This window comes from Aspergillus foveolatus, assembly GCF_047715535.1.
Source record: "Aspergillus foveolatus strain CBS 279.81 unplaced genomic scaffold BDW70scaffold_18, whole genome shotgun sequence".
Lineage (NCBI taxonomy): Eukaryota > Fungi > Ascomycota > Eurotiomycetes > Eurotiales > Aspergillaceae > Aspergillus > Aspergillus foveolatus.
Genome location: NW_027396082.1, coordinates 22,661 through 40,862, shown reverse-complemented (window position 1 = coordinate 40,862; position 18,202 = coordinate 22,661). Strand labels below are relative to the sequence as shown.

The following is an 18,202-nucleotide window of genomic DNA, read 5'->3' as shown; positions in this document are numbered from 1 at the left end:
ATGGTGTCCCAGTGGTGGTGGAGATTCCACACCCCGCATTAACCCAAGCCCAGTCCGGGGAAACCCGCAAATTGAAGCCCGACTCTGGGGTCTAGGCTACGGCATTCATACTGAATCGAGTCCTCGCCGAGGCACTTTTCCACCCAAGCCGGCTATTAGAGATCGGCAGTAGGAAAGCTCAGAGGTTATTGGTTCGGTTGACGGTCGATGCGGCGCTGTCTGGGCCATGCTATACCACACCATCGTTGGGAAATGACACATAGCTGGATCTAAGCTAGACCCCCTAGCTTATCCTAGACTGTGTGGTAATATGGAGGGGCAATCAACCCAGTGGGTTGTCACTTGTCGGTGTGGACGCGCTGTTCATGTTCCATATTGGTCTGGGCGTGGAGGAGGTATATATAGACCTCTTCGCGTCCTGGTGCGAACGATAGACACCTTGTTCAATTTCAATCGCATTTGCGCCCCACTCACCAAGCCCTTCTGCTCTGTATTTACCAAGCCAGTCATGTCGGTCAGCAATCCACTCGACCGCGATGAGAAATACTCCCCAACGGTAGAGAAAGTCGAGGATGCAGGGCACGCTGCGCTCAACAACATCGACTACGACGAGGAATTTTCGCCGGAGGAGCAGAAGAAAATCATTCGGCGGATTGATCTGCGTCTTGTCACGATCACTGGACTGGCGTACTGCGTTTCGCTGATGGATAGGACGAATCTGAGTATGGCCGCTGTTGCGGGGTATGTCCTTTGTTGCAACCCGACTGTTGAACGTGCTGACTGAATGCATATAGTATGGTGGTTGATCTAGAGCTGTATGTTGGGTATAGATATGTGCGTGCTGTGTATGGCTCTTTTGCGTTCGATGCTGATATGATATAGTCCATTGTCGTCCTTATGTTCTTCGTGCCGTATGTGATCTTCCAGCCGCCGATGACAGTCATAACGAGGAAGCTGGGACCTACTGTGTTCCTGGGAAGCATTGTGATTTCGTGGGGGGCCATTTTGATCGTGAGTTAGCTTCCGCTCTCTGCAAACCAGCGTTCTTGCGCAGCTGCTGACGCTGGCGATCTAGGGTATGGGATTCACAAAGAACTGGCAGCAGATGACGGCTTGCCGCGTGCTTCTGGGTCTGCTCGAGGCAGGTAAGAGACTTGCCCCGGATGAATAGTTATTTGGCGTTTAGTACCACAGAGCTGATTCAACTAGGGTACTTCCCCGGCTGCGTCTACCTGCTGTCTAGTTGGTATGCTCGATGTATGTATCTACTCATAAAAAATGGCCTTTCTAATGTGACCAGATGATGTCCAGAAGAGGTTCTCAGTCTTCTACCTTATCGGCTGCGTGGCCTCGGCCCTGGCCGGGATCCTGGCATTCGGGTTGATGCAGTTGGATGGGTCTCAAGGACTGGCAGGCTGGAGATGGATTTTCATCCTTGAAGGAGTCATCACCGGTGCCATTGGCATTCTAGCCATTATCTTCCTCGTCGACTTCCCCGACCGAGCCCACAAGTCCTGGAAGTTCCTAAGCGAAAGAGAATGCGCGTTTGTTGTGCGCCGGATCAACCGTGACCGGTCGGACGGAGACGCCGAGCCATTCACCCTGAAGCGGTTTCTGAAGCCAGCGCTTGATATGAAGATCTGGGGCTTTGCAGTGATTTTCTTGTGAGTAAGTCCGAGAGATGTTACAGTAAATATGGCTAACCGGACCAGCTGCGTCACGACCGTCAGCTATGCCATTGCATACTTTCTCCCGATAATCCTCTCCGAGGGAATGGGCTTCGACACCGGCACCTCGCAATGCCTCGTCGCGCCTCCCTACGCGGCAGCAGGATTCGTGATGTACGGTACAAGCTGGGTAGGCGACAAATACCGTATGCGCGGACCAGTCCTCATTTTCAACGCGCTCCTCTGCATCATCGGACTGCCGATGATGGGCTTCGCATCATCCCATGCCGTACAATATGTAGGCGTCTTCTTTACTGTCGCCGGCTCCAATTCCAACATCCCCGCCGTCATGGCGTACCAGGCCAACAATGTCCGTGGGCAGTGGACTCGCGCGCTGTCCAGCGCGACTCTCGTTGGATTTGGAGGCATTGGTGGCATTGCAGGGAGCTTGGTATTCCGGGAGCAGGATAAGCCGCATTATCGGCCGGGAATCTGGTGTGCCATTGCTTGCAACTTGCTCCTCATGCTTATCGTTGTGGTGCAGAGTATTTGGTTCAAGATTGCCAATAAGCGAGCGGAGAGGGGGGAGAAGCTCATTGAGGGAGTCCCGGGATTCCGGTACACGATTTAGTTGTCTAAGGCCAAGTCTAAGGCCAAGAAAAGAACTGAGTGAATGTACTGAGCAACTAGTCTATATCTTAACGTTGAGTTGATCACTCACTGCTCGCTACCAAACCTCATAAACCCCATTGCCCGATAAGCGCCTTATTGCCTCAGGTTTTCCGCGGAAAGTCGCCGTTATCAGCCGATTCGCCTCCTCTGATTGGCCACCGAGTGACGTTATCGGGAGCTTGGGGCAGTTTCCCGTTTGGCCGCGGTCTTCCATACAGCACTCATTCTCGACATTTTTCTTCGGCTTCACCTCTTTTCTTCTTCTTCTCCTTCTTCTTTCCTTTATTCTTCCTATCCATAATCAGGCATTCCATCCATCATCTGTACCCTCCCGAATTGCTTGTGTTTTTGCCGCTTATGCTGTTACGATAAGACCTAGAATCATCCCTACATCGATTCGATACCACTGACGGCGAGGATGGCCGCGTCCTTGTGCCTGCGTGGCTCTCGCCAGCTCGCCCTGCGCTCTCAATTGCGCTCAATTCACCCCTCCATTACGCGCAGCAGACTCCTGCCTACATACCGTGCCGTGCACAGCTCATCACAACAATCGCACTCCGCTCGGCGGCCCATCTACACCAGCTCAGTAGCGGACCACGGAGTCCCTCATCCTCGCGATGTCTTTCAGCCCCTAGATACGTTCCCTCGGCGCCACATCGGCCCTTCGCCAGAAGCCGCTGAGGAGATGCTCGCCGTTCTTGACCCTCCGGTCAAATCTCTCGACGAGTTCGTCAAACAGGTGCTCCCGGCTGATATCCTCTCGAAGAAGGATTTGGCCGTCACGGCTCCAAGTGCCGACAATGGCCTGCCCCGGAGCAAGGTTCATGGTGGGTTGGGAGAGACGGACATGCTGAAGCTGTTGGACAAATACCGGGAGCAGATTGACGTCAGCGGGAAGACATACATTGGTGCTGGGTACTACCCCACAATTGTGCCTCCAGTGATCCTTCGAAACATCCTCGAGAACCCGGCGTGGTATACTAGCTACACTCCTTACCAACCGGAGATCAGTCAAGGGCGTCTGGAGTCGCTCTTGAACTTCCAGACCTTGACTGCGGACTTAACCGGTCTCCCGTTCGCCAATGCCTCGGTTTTGGACGAGGCCACTGCTGCGGCCGAGGCCATGACCATGTCGTTGGCTACTCAGCCCCTCGCGAAGCAGAGGAAGGCCGGTAAGACCTACGTTGTCTCTCATCTGTGCCACCCTCAGACCGTTGCGGTGATGCGCTCGCGCGCGGAAGGATTCGGGATCAACCTGGTCATTGGGGACATTCTGGCCGACGACTTCAAGATCGTTAAGGACCAAGGCGATAACCTGATCGGTGTTCTGGCCCAGTATCCTGACACCGAGGGTGGAATCTATGATTTCCAGGGCTTGAGCGACGCCATTCACACTGCTGGCGGTACCTTTAGCGTCGCCACCGATCTGCTCGCTTTGACCGTCCTGAAAGCGCCCGGCGAGTTCGGCGCCGACATTGCTTTTGGTAACGCTCAGCGATTTGGTGTTCCTATGGGCTACGGTGGTCCTCATGCCGCCTTCTTTGCCTGCGCTGACAAGTACAAGCGCAAGGTTCCCGGCCGTGTTGTCGGTGTGTCCAAGGACAGGCTCGGTAACCGTGCGCTGAGACTGGCGCTCCAAACCCGAGAGCAGCACATTCGTCGCGAAAAGGCAACCAGCAACATCTGTACGGCCCAGGCCCTCCTTGCCAACATGAGCGCCATGTACGCTGTTTACCACGGCCCCTCTGGGCTGAAGACCATCGCCCAGCGTATCATGTCGATGACTGCCGCTTTGCGAGAGAAGCTTGCGGCCTTGGGCTACAATGTCCCTGCTAAATCTAACGTCTCCGACGGTGCTGCGGTTTTTGACACTATCACGGTGGAATTCTCGAACAGTGAAGAGGCCGATGCTATTATTGCTGCTGCTCGTCAGAACTCGATCTTCCTCCGGCGCGTCTCTGCTACCAAGGTTGGAATTTCTCTCGATGAGACTGCAGGCCGCGAAGAGGTCAAGGCCATTCTGCAGGTCTTTGCCGCTCACGCCAAAGCCGAGGCTGCTCTTGACCAGGAACTCGGCCTTGCTTCTATCCCAGCGAGCCTAGAGCGTACTTCCGCTTACCTCACCCACCCCGTCTTCAACACCCATCACTCGGAAACGGAGATGCTGCGGTACATCCGCCACCTGGAGTCCAAGGACTTGTCTCTCGCCCACTCTATGATCCCTCTTGGCTCCTGTACCATGAAGCTCAATGCCACGACCGAGATGATTCCTATCTCATGGCCCGAATTCTCTCAGATGCACCCGTTCCTTCCTGCGGATGTCGCCAAAGGATACACTCAGATGATTGATGACCTGGAGCAGCAGTTGGCCGACATTACTGGAATGGCCGAGGTTACGGTCCAGCCGAACTCTGGCGCTCAGGGCGAATTCGCAGGTCTGCGTGTTATCAAAAAGTACCAGGAAGCGACCGGCAGCTCTAAGCGCAACATCTGTCTGATCCCGGTTTCTGCGCACGGTACCAACCCTGCCAGTGCTGCCATGGCCGGTATGAAGGTTGTAACGATCAAGTGCGACACCAAGACGGGCAATCTTGATCTGGACGACCTGAAGGCCAAGTGCGAGAAGCACAAGGATGAGCTAGCTGCTATCATGATTACCTACCCCAGCACATTCGGAGTGTATGAGCCCGGTGTTAAGAAGGCTTGCGACCTAGTGCACCAGTACGGTGGCCAGGTGTATATGGACGGTGCCAACATGAACGCTCAGATTGGCCTCTGCTCTCCGGGCGAAATTGGTGCCGATGTCTGCCATCTGAACCTGCACAAGACTTTCTGCATCCCCCACGGTGGCGGTGGCCCCGGTGTTGGTCCTATTGGTGTTGCAGAGCATCTTCGCCCCTACCTTCCCTCTCACCCAAACAGCGAATACCTCCAGTCCAAACGAACTGAATACTCCTCGCCGCCGATCAGCGCTGCGCCTTGGGGTAGCGCCAGCATCCTTCCTATCACATTCAACTACATCAACATGATGGGCTCCAGAGGCTTGACCCACGCCACCAAGATCACCCTCCTCAACGCTAACTACATCCTCTCACGCCTCAAAGACCACTACCCCATTCTCTACACCAACGACAACGGCCGCTGTGCGCACGAGTTCATCCTCGATGTCCGCAAGTTCAAGGACACCTGCGGTATTGAAGCCATTGATATCGCCAAGCGTCTACAGGACTATGGCTTCCACGCCCCGACCATGTCCTGGCCTGTGGCCAACACTCTCATGATCGAGCCCACGGAGTCGGAGAACAAGGCCGAGCTCGACCGCTTCTGTGATGCTCTCATCTCGATCCGCAAGGAGATCGCCGCCGTGGAGAGCGGCGAGCAGCCCCGTGACGGCAACGTACTCCGAATGGCACCTCACACCCAGCGCGACCTCTTGGCGACAGAGTGGGATCGCCCGTATACCCGCGAGCAGGCGGCCTACCCTCTTCCTTACCTTCTCGAGAAGAAGTTCTGGCCTTCCGTGACGCGAGTCGATGATGGTAAGCTTCAACCCAAACCTTCCCGCGTGGACATCGCTAACTTTGCTTCCAGCCCACGGAGACCAGAATTTGTTCTGTACATGCCCGCCGGTGGAGGACAGTGAATAGTTATGATACCCATGTAGAGTTTTGACGTTTATACACTTTCAACATCCGGGGTGGCTGTTGTGGCATTGCGCGATTCAACATGACTATGATAGATGGCGTTGGGGTTTGTTCTAGCCTTGGTTAGCTGTGAATATTTATAAAAGTTTAATATCCAGTAAACTATCAGCGCCGTACATGTGCCATCGTTCCCTTATCTTATCCTTATCGATAGAGTAGTATCGGTGGGCCCTGCTGGAGCGAATCACACGCGATCGGAGGCAGCCGTCGCCTGCCAGGAACTCACGAAGCCAATGCGGAGTTCGCCATCCGCGCTGCTCCACCCTCTCGATATAAAGGCCTCGACCTCTCTGGTAGCCTGGAAAGTCACCGAAGTGCTGCCCGAAGCCGCCCAGGTCCCAGGTGAGTTCACCGCTTGCGGCATCCCATCGCACAGCATGCTGACCGCATGACGCAGATAAGCCACCCGCGTACGCATAGAGAGTAGCCCAGATCTCTGCCAGGACATGGACTCTAAGATCACTTTGTTCTATGGAACATTCGTGGACCTCCCTCGAACCAGGTCAGGCGAGAAGCATGAGCTCGCAATCAGACATGGTGCGATCTGGGTATCATCGTCTACCGGCCGGATCCAGGGATGCGACTGGAGCATCGCAAACGAAGCTAAGCTGCAATCCCTGATCAGGAAGAATGGCTGGACCGGAGTCCCGATCGTACGCGCACTAGAGGAAGAGAATGAGTTCTTTTTCCCCGGTTTCATCGGTATGTCTATGTCCTGTTCCGCCAACAGTACGCAAAGCCTTGTTAAAGAGGAAGACAGATACACACATTCACGCGCCTCAATACCCCAATTCGGGCCTTTTCGGCTCGTCAACCCTCCTCGACTGGTTGGAGACATATACATTTCCCCTCGAGAGCTCCATGAGCAATCTTGATAAAGCCCGCACCGCATACAACGCTGTCATCTCCCGCACTCTCGCCAACGGGACTACCTGCGCCTCCTACTATGCGACCATACATGTCCCCGCCACAAACCTGCTGGCGAGCCTCTGTCACACCCGCGGGCAGCGAGCCCTCATCGGCCGCGTCTGCATGGATAATCCAGCCTTTTGTCCGGACTACTATCGTGATGAATCCGCCGAGGCGTCTATTGAGCTTACAAAGGAGACGATAGCACATATCCACTCTCTTCCAGATAGTGATAAGGAAAGTGAGAGACTAGTCAAGCCGATTATCACACCGCGCTTCGCACCAACCTGTTCCACCTCGGCACTTACCTCGCTCGGCCAGCTCGCCGCATCCCACACTCCAGCCCTGCACATCCAAACACACATCTCCGAGAACCCGAACGAAGTCAGCCTTGTCCGGTCCTTGTTCCCAGCGCACCCGTCCTACGCCGCTGTCTACGATGCATGTTCCCTTCTAACCCCGCGCACGATCCTCGCGCACGCGGTCCATCTCACCGAACCCGAAAAAGAACTCATTGCGTCGCGAAACGCCAAAATCAGCCACTGCCCGGCTTCTAACTCTGCCCTTGGATCTGGGTTAGCGCCAGTAAGGGATCTGATTGATAATGGGATTACCGTAGGCCTGGGAACGGATGTTTCGGGCGGGTATAGCCCTAGTATCCTTGAGGCTGTAAGGCAGGCTTGTCTCGTTAGTAGGCTGCTCAGGCACAGCACGGTATTGACATCGTCCTCGGGCAATAGCACCCAAACTGAGACAGAAGGGAGGGAGGTCCTCTCCGTCGAGGAGGCGCTGTACCTTGCGACGCGCGGCGGGGCTGCAGTTATCGACATGCCCAATGAGCTAGGAGGATTCGAGGTGGGAATGTTCTGGGATGTGCAGCTTATCCGACTTGGAGCAACAGTCCAGGAAACGCCGCAAACTTGTTCTCGTTCCGACTCCCGCTCCGTTGTTGATATCTTCGGCTGGGAGTCCTGGGTTGAGAAGGTTCATAAGTGGGTTTGGACCGGGAATGATCGGAACGTGAGGCGGGTATGGGTGAGGGGTGCGATTGTTCATGATCTTGATGATCGTAGCTGTGTTGGTGAGGAGACCATGCTTGGAAGCTGGCTTGGGAAGGGGCTTCAGCGAGATTGGGCGCGGTGGGCTGTTGCAAGTGTTGGGGTGGCAATACTAGGGGTTGCTTTGGGGAGGAGAAGCCTAGGTTCACGGTGAGGATGAGGCGCGCATGGACGAGCCTTTTACCTCTGTAATTCTGCGCTTGTATACTTGTTTGGGCTATGTTCCGTTTCTCTTCATTTCTTCTTTGGCCTGGGAGGTTGGGCTTCTTGGCGGAGTTTAGATGACTACTCTTACGGCCTACCTGTACTTATGTGGAGTTGTGATAGAAGGCATAGAGTCCACCACAATTTTACTGTCGTCTACGACTTACGAGTAGAGCTGGAGGAAGCCATTCCAGCGTACGGCGCTACCTCTCGGACAGTTGAGCCACATAAACAACGTACGTATACGGCAGTAAACACAATACGACACAATACAACACGGACGGAAGGTCCTAGTACAGAGAACATACTGCGCGGTTCTTCCTGTCCTTTGAACTCGAACCGGCAAACGCCTCAGTGTCAAGGACATGAGTGTCTACTGGAAAAGTTCAATGCAATCAAAAACCTATACCAGTGAACCAGTCAGTAAACTAACAAAGTCTGCGTAATGTAGAAGAACATGAATGATACGTACCACGTTAGGGCTCAAGAAGGCGTCACCCGAGCTTCCGGAGATAACGCTTATAGTGATCTGTATACACGGTCAGTCAGCCGTGCGCGGACACTAGAATGTATCAACAATGGGACGAACCGTATTCTCGCCAGCAACAATTGTTCCAGCGGGCACGCTAACATCATACACCTCCCCAAGGCCACGGTATGCACCTCGCGTGACACCTCGGGAATTGAGATTAGTAGGCGCTGAGGGAGCCGGGCCTGTATAGCTGTTGATCTGGATTTCATTGACTGTCAGTTACACTGCATGCCGTTTTGCTTTATTGGCCAGAGACGACTGAGTCGCTTACCGTTGCCTGCGGCCGACCACCGGCGAAAGAAAGGGTTGTGCCGATGCGGAGAGTTGCAGCACCTGTCTGCGCAGAAGTAGCGGTGAACTTGATTGTCACAGGGTTATTGACGCTCTTGAAGACAGCCATGGGGAAGTCGGAGAGCGAAGAAGAGCCAACTGTGTAGGTGGAGGACCAGGAGTCCATCCGGGAGTCGGAGGGGTGCATGCGGAGTTGTTTATCTGCGTTGCGGAAGCCGGTTGGTCTGGAAAATGACAAAGCTCGGGTCAGTCCGCTGTCCTTTACTGGCAATAAAGGATAGGTAGTGCTCACTGGCCATCCCATTCTCCAATCTTGAAGATCGTCGTGCCCGTTTAAATGAGCCCGAGATGTTTTTGGTGGTCGATGATCCAGCCGATACAGTCACGGTGGTTTCCGCCACTGGGAATTCGCCTTGATAGTATTTCATTGTGTACGTGCCGGGTTTCATGGCAGGAGAGGTGAAGCTGCCGTCGGAGGCTGTGTAGGTCCAGTACTGGGCATCATTGTTGTACCTGGAAAAGTACACAGGTCAGTTATATTATTATTTGCTCAGTATTCTGGTCATACCAGTGAACAACCCAGTCCATGCTCGAGTCTGCGCCGGAGGCTTTTCCGGTGACAGTTCCGCGTCCGCTGGCAGCAACATAACCCTTAATACCAAGGTTGGCGAAGAAGGATGTGTCGATGTTGGTGCTGGGGGTTCCGCTTCGACTGAAGTACATCGAGTAGGGCCCGTGGAGGCCCGTACGGAATGATTCGGTTTGGACGTGGCCAGAGTTCTAACGTAGTTAGTAGGAAGACGATTGACTGATATATTAAGACGTACCATGTACCAGTAGAGGGCATTGTAATCACCGCCATTGTTGGAGTTGATGTCGCTGAGTTTGTTAGCATTAGTACGCCTTGATAAACTTAGACATACCGGAAGAAAGGACCACCAGAGGAAGACTCGTATTGGTTCAAGATCATGCAGACACGGTGCGCGCTTCCAGAAATGCCTGCCAACAATTAGGCGAGTCCAGAAAGAGCTTGAAATCACTTACAGTGCCTGTGGTCGTCGATAAACCGTTCGCTGGAGTAGAATTTGCTACGGGTTTCGCCGTTGACCAGGAATACATCAGAGCCCTCGATAGCTGACCCGCCGGATGTCGTAGATACATCCCCAAATGGCTCTTCATTTGGCAGGAGGTTTGAGTTAAGACGAGCAATAAATCGCAGCTCACCAATATCAGGCTCTGTACAGGTTAAATGGTGTTGACATGAAAAACGGGTATATTACCTGCAGTAATATAGGTCGCCATATGGATAATGGGGTCACCATTGTGCACAACGAAATAGTGCGTCAAGGTTGATGTGTCGCAAGTAACCTTGATATAGTCGCCTGTAGGCGTCAGCACACTTCAAGTACTTTTCACTCAGGGCACATACCGCTCTGAGTCGCGGAGACTGTGGCCGAGCCGAGACCGGAGCCAATATGACTCCCTTTTCCGGAATACTGAAACTCGGAGCCATAGTAAACGATGGACGTGATGTCGCAGCTGGACTTATTGACAGTGAATTTCAGCGGGTTGGGCGAGTTGGCGTCGATCGTGTAGGAACTGCCGTTGTCGGTAATGCCAAAGGCCGCATTGGCCACCCTCGCCCACAAGACGGCAGAGGAAAGAAGGAATGTCTTGGACAACATGGTAAAAGTGATTGTCGCTCGAGGCTGACGACGATCTCCGAGGCAAGCGTAGAGCTTAAATCATTTTCAACCGTTCCCACGGCCTCAGCGGACCTCTGCCCCTGTCGCTAAGGACTCTTCATAACCCTTCATGAAGAGGTTCCACCAATCTGGATGAGACGGCTCGAGAGAGGCCATACCTCCGTGTCAAGATGGTCAGTGCTAGCCCAATAAGGCGAGTGAAAGCGGCTGTATCCCACGCTCTTATACGTTCGAACGAGGGCTTTTGCCGGGATTTGTGCAGAATTGCGGAGATGCGCTCGAAAGTGGGCTGTTGGCTCCGGTGGATAGTCTATTCCTGACAAGACCCTTTTTATATTTGGACATCAATCTGGAACCCTTGGCGAGTCATCCATTGTTATATCAACCTCCGCAGGAGCTCAATTTAGTTTTACGAACGCTCAATGGCGGACGGACATTCATACGCTTAACAAGCCCTGCCGAAATGTCTCCTTCTACCGCGGACATCCGGATGGGGTCGGGTCGCTTGAGGTCTGGTGACCCAGGTTCAGGTTTTAGTCGGTCCGGGGGTGGCTGATGGTGAACCCTGTTTAATCTGCTGAAAGTTCGATTTTCGCCCCTGAAAGATATATGTCGGTGTGTTGTGCGGTCTGTGGAGCGGCAGGCCATCTATATGAGACAGCCCAAACCGCCAAGAGACCCGAACGATATCTTACACGCTTTTTCCTAACTAGAAATAGCGTCACGCTTTGTGAAACCATAATGAGAAAAGGGTCCAGACGACTGGGGCAAACAAGTCGAATGGGCGACCGGTGAACATGTTTTCTTCCGCCCAATCATGATCTTAGTCGCCTGGATCTGGCGTTTTGTTTGTGAAAGGAAACAACCTGTTGCCTTCCGCTGAGGATCCTCAAATGGCATTCAGTAGAAGCTCTTTACAAGCCTTTGCTAGAAGGCGTCCTGCACGATCCTTGCAGAGCTTGGCTGGGCTCTAGTCGGGAACAGCCACGAGAAACCACCAGCTCGTGTGCAAGGGCAAAACTTTCACTCCACCTTCGAAGCAGCCAACCGTCGAGCGCAGCATGCGCTGCTGACGATCGATGTCCATGGACTTGCATGATTCAGGGGTCAACATCGATTGTCTCACTGGGCTGCTGCTTCCTTGTTTTGTCATTGGCCAACGGAACATTCCAAATGATTCAACGCATTCCAATCTTCAGCTTCGCAACGTGTTCGGAAACAACAGTCTTACCTTTCGGCACCAATAAGAGGTCGCGGTATTCATGTCCATATTAAACGTCCTGCGACTAGTCGATGAATTCAGGCTTTCGGCCGTAGGCGTGGTCAATGTTTGTTTTACGTGCCATTTGGTAGAGATGTCGGGAGGCTCCATATCCTATACGAACCATGGTGCGTCTCGTCTAGATCAGGAGAGCGTTGTGTCTCACTCGAATTTTGATTGCTTTATCTTTTCCGAACAAATGCTGGGGCCGAAAGAAGAGCCATGGAAAGGCCTAAGTCGATCTGCTTCCGGACTACTGCCGCAGATCAGGAATCTTAGGGTTGTTCTCGAAGGCCAAGATTGTTCTTTTCACATTCCACCACGAGGTTGGGCCACGGATAACCCACGAACCGACTCCTTTTGCTCAATACCAGCCCTCTGTGTCCGAAGGCATCAAGGCCAAGTTTTGAACTTGTTCAAAACCCAACTTCCTTGTGCCGCACACGATGTGTGTAGCCGGCTGACGTGCGTATCCTTGCTTTTATTTGTGTAGTCTGAATTAAGACAGCCATGACGACGATGAGGGCGGCTCTCGCTGCAGCCGTCGATGTCCAGTATAGAAAACACCGTACTGTCCATGATGACTCCTCGTAGGACAACCTTCTTGCTCCGTGTGTCACCTTTCAGTCTGCGGTCGCTTTCTTCCCGTTGCACATGAGACTATTATATCTTTTCCGTTCGCCCCATCCCACGGTTGACGTACAAGATGCGATTCAGCCCGTCAATTTCAACCGCATTTGCGGCCTCGCTTGCCAGTTTTGCCTCCGGATTTGGGTTGCGATCTGACTTGGCAAAGAGTTTGCAGCTGGCTGCTGAGTTGGGTTTGGATTCAGATCTTTTACTGAAGGATCCCCAGTCGTTCCGGACAGCCGTCACGCAGGCCAACCCTGCAGCTGAATATGTTCTGGTAGACTCTCACTTTTTGATGGCCATGTGTACGGGTTCTAATGCTCTGCAGCTTCCTATCGATCACGATAACCCCGCTATCGGAACCTTTCGAAATCGCTACTGGGTGAACGATGCGTACTATGTGCCGGGAGGGCCAGTAATTTTGTATGATGTGGGTGAGGCTAATGGAGAGCCGAGCGTTGCTCATCTCAGATCAAATGCTTCATTCTTACCACCTATACTTCAAGAGTTCGGCGCGATAGGAATTGTCTGGGAGCATCGGTCAGTTGTCTCCACCAAAGTCGATGTGAGGATACAGATCTGACGGAAACAGGTATTATGGAGATTCGTTACCATATCCCGTCAATAATAACACCCCGCCAGAGCATTTGATATATCTCACTACGAGACAGGCACTCGCAGATATCCCTACCTTCGCGGAGAATTTCACCCGTCTTGGTCTCCAGGAATACGACTTGACCCCGGGCTCAACTCCCTGGGTTATGATAGGAGGCTCGTATCCCGGCGCACGCGCTGCGTTTGCTCGCAATGAATATCCAGATACGATATTTGCTTCGTTCGCTGCCTCGGCGCCGGTTCAGGCGCAGATCAATATGAGCATCTATTACGAGCAAATCTATCGATCAATGGTCGCCAACGGATTCCGCAACTGTGCTTCAAATATTCACGCGGCTCTTGAATATATCGACGATCAGCTTTCTCAGGACGATACAGCAGCGTCGGTCAAGCAGCTCTTTTTCGGCCCCGGCGCCGAGAAGAACTCAAACGAGGACTTCACACACGCCCTCGCGGTGATATACGGCTCCTTCCAAGCTTATGGTATGGACGGTTCTGCTGGATCGCTAGGCGAGTTTTGTCGTTACCTCAAGTCGGATCCGGTGGCGAGGCAGACCACGGGAGCCGAAGGCCTGGCATTAAGACACAGATATAGGTACCTAGCGGAGCGTTGGGCTGCGTGGCCGATATTCACACAATTAATCAACGTCAATTACGAGACAAACTGCAAGGGTCTGGACAAGTCGGCTGCACCGTCTTGCGAGCTGAACAAGCCCGCAACGAATCCATCCGCCATCGCCTGGACCTGGCAGTACTGCACGGAGTGGGGTTTTTACCAGAGCAACAACGAGGGAGTCCACTCCCTGCTTTCTCGATACCAGACCTTGGAATTCCAACAGGTCATGTGTAACCGGCAATTCCCCGACGCCGTGAAGAACGGTCTTCTCCCTCCGCAGCCACAGGTAGATGCCCTTAATGCGGAGTTCGGCGGTTGGAACATCCGGCCATCGAACGTATACTTCAGTGCAGGGGAGTTCGATCCCTGGAGGACACTGACGTTATTATCGGCCGAGCAATTCTCCCTGCAGCTTAACGTTACGTCGGACGCCCCTCGGTGCGGGGTGCGGACCGGCCCAGACACGGTGTTTGGGTATGTCGGGGCTAACCAAGTCCACTGCTTCGATTTCCAAACCGGTCCGGAGGCCGGAGAAGTGTCTCGAGGATACTTCCGGCAGGCGTTGAAGGAATGGCTCCCTTGTTTCGAGAAGCAGCAGTAGGGAAACACATAACCTCATTGCAAAGATGGGCACCTTGTGGGAGAATGAGCAGTCAGCATAGCATTCTGTAAGTTATTATAACGCACATAGTTAAGCCATCCACATACTTTGCTTGGACAGATACTGCTCCGTTCTCTCTCTTTGGTCGTCTCTTCGTAGATCTGGATCCGCTTACGAGAGGCGTACTGTTAGAGGCGGACGGAGAATGTTAGTCGCTGGGCAAAAATCCACGCTAACCCAATCCGGGACCGCTTGCGATGGGCGGAGTCCCGAGGTCGAGTCTCGAGTCCGGCGGGTCTGTCCGAAGTCCGCTCTCCACATCCAACGCTCCCATGGTCATCGTCATGGACTCGCAGGCCTTCTATTGGGGTACTACCATGGCCATGAAATGCCGGCCCGTGTTTAATCTCCTAGAGCTGTCTGGGCTCACATGTGTTCTATTCGAAAACTCTTATACCTAGGCCCTCTCCCAATCGTGTATCTTTGAACCTACCTCTCTCTCACACCTTGAATAATATCAAGCATACTGCAGATTTTGACCCAGTTAACGAGGCACATCATGCTATCACTTCCAACTCTCTTGCTGAGTGCGCTCTGTCTTGCCTTTCTGATTCTACGAAGCCTCCAGTCCCGCCTACAACACCGCAGAAACGCCAAAAAGTGGGGTTGTCAACCGCCAGCCAGAGCTCCATCGGGCTTCTTTGGCATTCCGCCGTTCCTCGAGCTCGCCAAAGCACTCCGAGAGGGCCATGTGGTGGAATTTATTACTCAGAAATACAACGAATATGGATGGACCTTTGAGCAAAGTATGCTGGGCCGCTCGGGGATTTCGACCATCGAGCCGGAGAACTTGAAGGCTCTGTTGGCCACCCAATTCAATGACTTTTGTCTGGGGACTCGAGAGCGCGAGTTCGGCCCATTACTTGGTCAAGGCATATTCACCCTTGATGGCACAGGATGGTCCCATTCGCGGGCTTTGCTTCGACCGCAGTTTACGCGTGACCAGGTAGGTCGCCCCTTGCCGTGCGATTGTTCCATTTTGGCTGATATTCCCAGGTTGCCGATCTAGATCTGATGGAATCTCATATTTCCCGCCTGATCGAGCTTGTGCCCAAGGACGGTTCAGTCTTTGATATCCAGCGACTCTTTTTCCTCATGACTCTGGACTCGTCCACTCATTTTCTATTTGGCGAGTCCGTGCACTGTATGGATGAAGGTAATGTACTTGCTCGATCGACCGTCAGCAATGCACAAGGCTTCGCCAATTCCTTCAACACCGCACTAGATTACCTCAACTGGCGGAGCGTGGCCGGAAACTTCTATTGGATGATAACAAGCAAAGAATTTCGTGACGCCAACAAGCGCGTCCACGAGGTCGTCGACTACTACGTACATCAAGCAATCGAGGCCAGAAGACACCCTGAGAAGAAGGAGCCCGGGAGATATATTTTCGCCGAGGCTCTTGCCGCCGACAATGACGACCCGAAAGTTCTCCGAGACAACATGCTCAACATTCTCCTAGCAGGCCGTGACACGACCGCCAGTCTCCTCAGCTCCGCTTTTTTCTACCTCTCTCGCCATCCTGCTGTCTGGGAGAAACTGCGTCGAAAGATCATCGAAGAGTTTGGTGACGTCCAACACCCAAAGGGAGAAATTACCCACGCCAAATTGAAAGATCTTCCGTACTTACGATACGTCCTGAATGAAGGTAGGTGGAATACTATCAACTTTGGCACTTTACAAGCCTGGCCGATTTGGATGTGAACACCAAAGATATTGCCACGACCGAGGACAAAGCGTTCCAAGGCATGATCATTACCTTTAGTGAACCTTCTTATCCGATCAAATCAAGCTTATCAACTAAGCTACCTTTGCTGACGGACTCACTAACTACACAGTACTCCGCCTCCAACCGCCAGTCCCACTGAACCTCCGCGTCGCAGTCAACGACACCTCCCTTCCGGTTGGCGGTGGTCCTGACGGCAAGAGCCCTGTCTTCGTCGAGAAGGGTCAACCAGTCCTCTACAGCGTCTACGCCATGCACCGCCGCAAGGATCTTTGGGGTCCCGATGCTGACTCTTTCCGACCCGAACGTTGGGAAGAGAACGCCAAACGCGGCTGGGAATATCTTCCCTTCAACGGGGGTCCCCGTATTTGTCTTGGCCGTGAGTGTCCTACCCCAGTTCTGCGCGTCCAGGATGCACTCTGATTGTAATTTTCAGAGCAATACGCCCTTACAGAAGCGAGCTACACCATGGTCCGGCTAATGCAGCGCTTTTCGAAGGTCGAAAACGGCGAGCCGGGCCTTGAAGAGCCTCTCATCAGGGCGACTCTGACCATGTCCCACGAGAATGGGGTAAAGGTCCGATTGTATTAACCGCTCTCAGTGCTTTACCGGCTTTTTGCATCAAGTAGATTCCAGCATGTTCAAAGAAAGGTAAGAATTTGGCTGCTGTGAGGCTAACGTAGCGGCTTTTCACGACTAGCTGGGGCTCGTTATTACATTTTGTTTATGTTGAAAGTAGTATATATAGCTATTGGCCATCGCCCCTCCAAACATGGACACGTTAATAGTGCACGAAATCTCCAAGACCATCCTTATCTACGTACCAGCACAGACTGCGTTGCGCCCAGCAATATGGAACTGATACTTTTCCTCGGGGACCAGAATTGAGCGCAAACTGCTGATTGCCATTGCGTCCAATTTGCCAGAACGTTTTTTTCCAGCCTACTGCAACGCCAAGTGAATCAGAAAATAAGGCGAGAAACTACGCACTGTGTACCATGCAGCTCATCCCCGCGGTCTTGCAATGGGTCCTCCTACTCCTTTCCGCCGTCGCTAGAGGAATGAATACAGCCCACGGCCAGGCAGCTATCTCGCTCACCTCGGATTACATCTGCAGTAGCCGCTCGATGGCCCTTTGTAGAGTCTGCCACATCGACCCTCGCGATCTCTTAGATTGATGCCTATAGCAGGGTTCCAGTGCCGTACTGGTACTCGTATTCAATGCTTAAGCCTGCACAGAGTCAAAACATTGCGAAGTTAGCGTCGTAGGAAAAACAGCAGACTTGAGAAAGTGACTGTAATATGTAGCCGCAAACTGTGCATTTCCTTCTGGACCTAAAATGAGAGAGTCTTAGTAGCGGTTAGTTCGTTAAGGATGGCATAAAGTCCTTGCTTTGGTGCCTGTGTAGGACCGCTAGTACGGCGAAAGCCGGGTAATCTGGATCCTAGAGGGATGAGAGAGCGGAATTGTAGACTGACGTAACTGGATTAAGATATTAAAGCGGTAGCGCTGCGTGAAGTGTTTTCGAATATAGAAAAAGAACGTTTTTGCTTAGTGCTACAGAGGAGAAGTGGGAGGATCAGCGTGTATATACTGTAGATTAGTGCAGGCATTAGTTAGGCTGTATAGAAAGACTCTGTCTCTATGGCTCCATGTATTATTTCTTGCGGTTTCTCAACTAAAAAGTGGCTCCAGTTTCTGAGGATTTGTGGAGGAAGGGCGAGCTAGACTTGAATGGCTGCTCAAAAAAGAGGCTGAACTGATTTCTTACTCTGATAGGGGCAAGCTGGGTCTGGGATAGCATCTTTTTACTGGGCTGGCTGACAAGAGATATGGCTTTGACATTGTATTGGGGCTGCTTATGTGGGAGATTGGGACAAATATCCAGTTTGAAAGGCAGTGCTTCAAGATGCTCCTCCTTTATATCTCTTCTGAAACTTGAATTCCGG

General features: G+C 52.7%; 6 protein-coding genes across 6 annotated transcripts; 5 read left to right on the top strand and 1 right to left on the bottom strand.

The window, feature by feature from the left end:
* Nucleotides 1-508: 508 nt before the first annotated feature.
* Nucleotides 509-2,298, top strand: BDW70DRAFT_149506 (putative phthalate transporter; the record flags this gene model as incomplete). The annotated part of the gene is made up of 6 exons (XM_073739023.1): nt 509-745; nt 883-1,011; nt 1,106-1,145; nt 1,210-1,257; nt 1,301-1,664; nt 1,713-2,298. The coding sequence occupies 6 exons, from the start codon at nt 509-511 to the stop codon at nt 2,296-2,298; spliced, it is 1,404 nt and encodes a 467-aa protein (XP_073596855.1).
* Nucleotides 2,299-2,632: 334 nt separating this feature from the next.
* On the top strand, nt 2,633-6,141 carry BDW70DRAFT_32237 (glycine decarboxylase subunit P). Its single transcript, XM_073743747.1, has 2 exons — nt 2,633-5,878; nt 5,931-6,141. The coding sequence occupies exons 1-2, from the start codon at nt 2,758-2,760 to the stop codon at nt 5,984-5,986; spliced, it is 3,177 nt and encodes a 1,058-aa protein (XP_073596854.1). The 5' UTR covers nt 2,633-2,757; the 3' UTR covers nt 5,987-6,141.
* A 195-nt stretch (nt 6,142-6,336) lies between these two features.
* BDW70DRAFT_32206 (chlorohydrolase family protein) lies at nt 6,337-8,351 on the top strand. Its single transcript, XM_073743746.1, has 3 exons — nt 6,337-6,385; nt 6,441-6,745; nt 6,804-8,351. The coding sequence occupies exons 2-3, from the start codon at nt 6,490-6,492 to the stop codon at nt 8,162-8,164; spliced, it is 1,617 nt and encodes a 538-aa protein (XP_073596853.1). The 5' UTR covers nt 6,337-6,385; nt 6,441-6,489; the 3' UTR covers nt 8,165-8,351.
* A 236-nt stretch (nt 8,352-8,587) lies between these two features.
* Nucleotides 8,588-10,722, bottom strand: rglA (putative rhamnogalacturonase B; the record flags this gene model as incomplete). The annotated part of the gene is made up of 11 exons (XM_073740631.1): nt 8,588-8,617; nt 8,687-8,743; nt 8,804-8,944; nt 9,018-9,238; nt 9,303-9,550; nt 9,606-9,817; nt 9,865-9,916; nt 9,961-10,036; nt 10,082-10,273; nt 10,318-10,419; nt 10,467-10,722. 11 exons carry the CDS (start codon nt 10,720-10,722, stop codon nt 8,588-8,590), a joined length of 1,587 nt encoding a protein of 528 aa, XP_073596852.1.
* A 1,988-nt stretch (nt 10,723-12,710) lies between these two features.
* On the top strand, nt 12,711-14,466 carry BDW70DRAFT_159045 (putative serine peptidase, family S28; the record flags this gene model as incomplete). The annotated part of the gene is made up of 2 exons (XM_073740630.1): nt 12,711-13,174; nt 13,227-14,466. The coding sequence occupies 2 exons, from the start codon at nt 12,711-12,713 to the stop codon at nt 14,464-14,466; spliced, it is 1,704 nt and encodes a 567-aa protein (XP_073596851.1).
* Nucleotides 14,467-14,796: 330 nt separating this feature from the next.
* BDW70DRAFT_134328 (cytochrome P450) lies at nt 14,797-16,943 on the top strand. Its single transcript, XM_073736483.1, has 4 exons — nt 14,797-15,472; nt 15,523-16,174; nt 16,365-16,631; nt 16,689-16,943. Exons 1-4 carry the CDS (start codon nt 15,026-15,028, stop codon nt 16,841-16,843), a joined length of 1,521 nt encoding a protein of 506 aa, XP_073596850.1. The 5' UTR covers nt 14,797-15,025; the 3' UTR covers nt 16,844-16,943.
* Nucleotides 16,944-18,202: the final 1,259 nt, after the last annotated feature.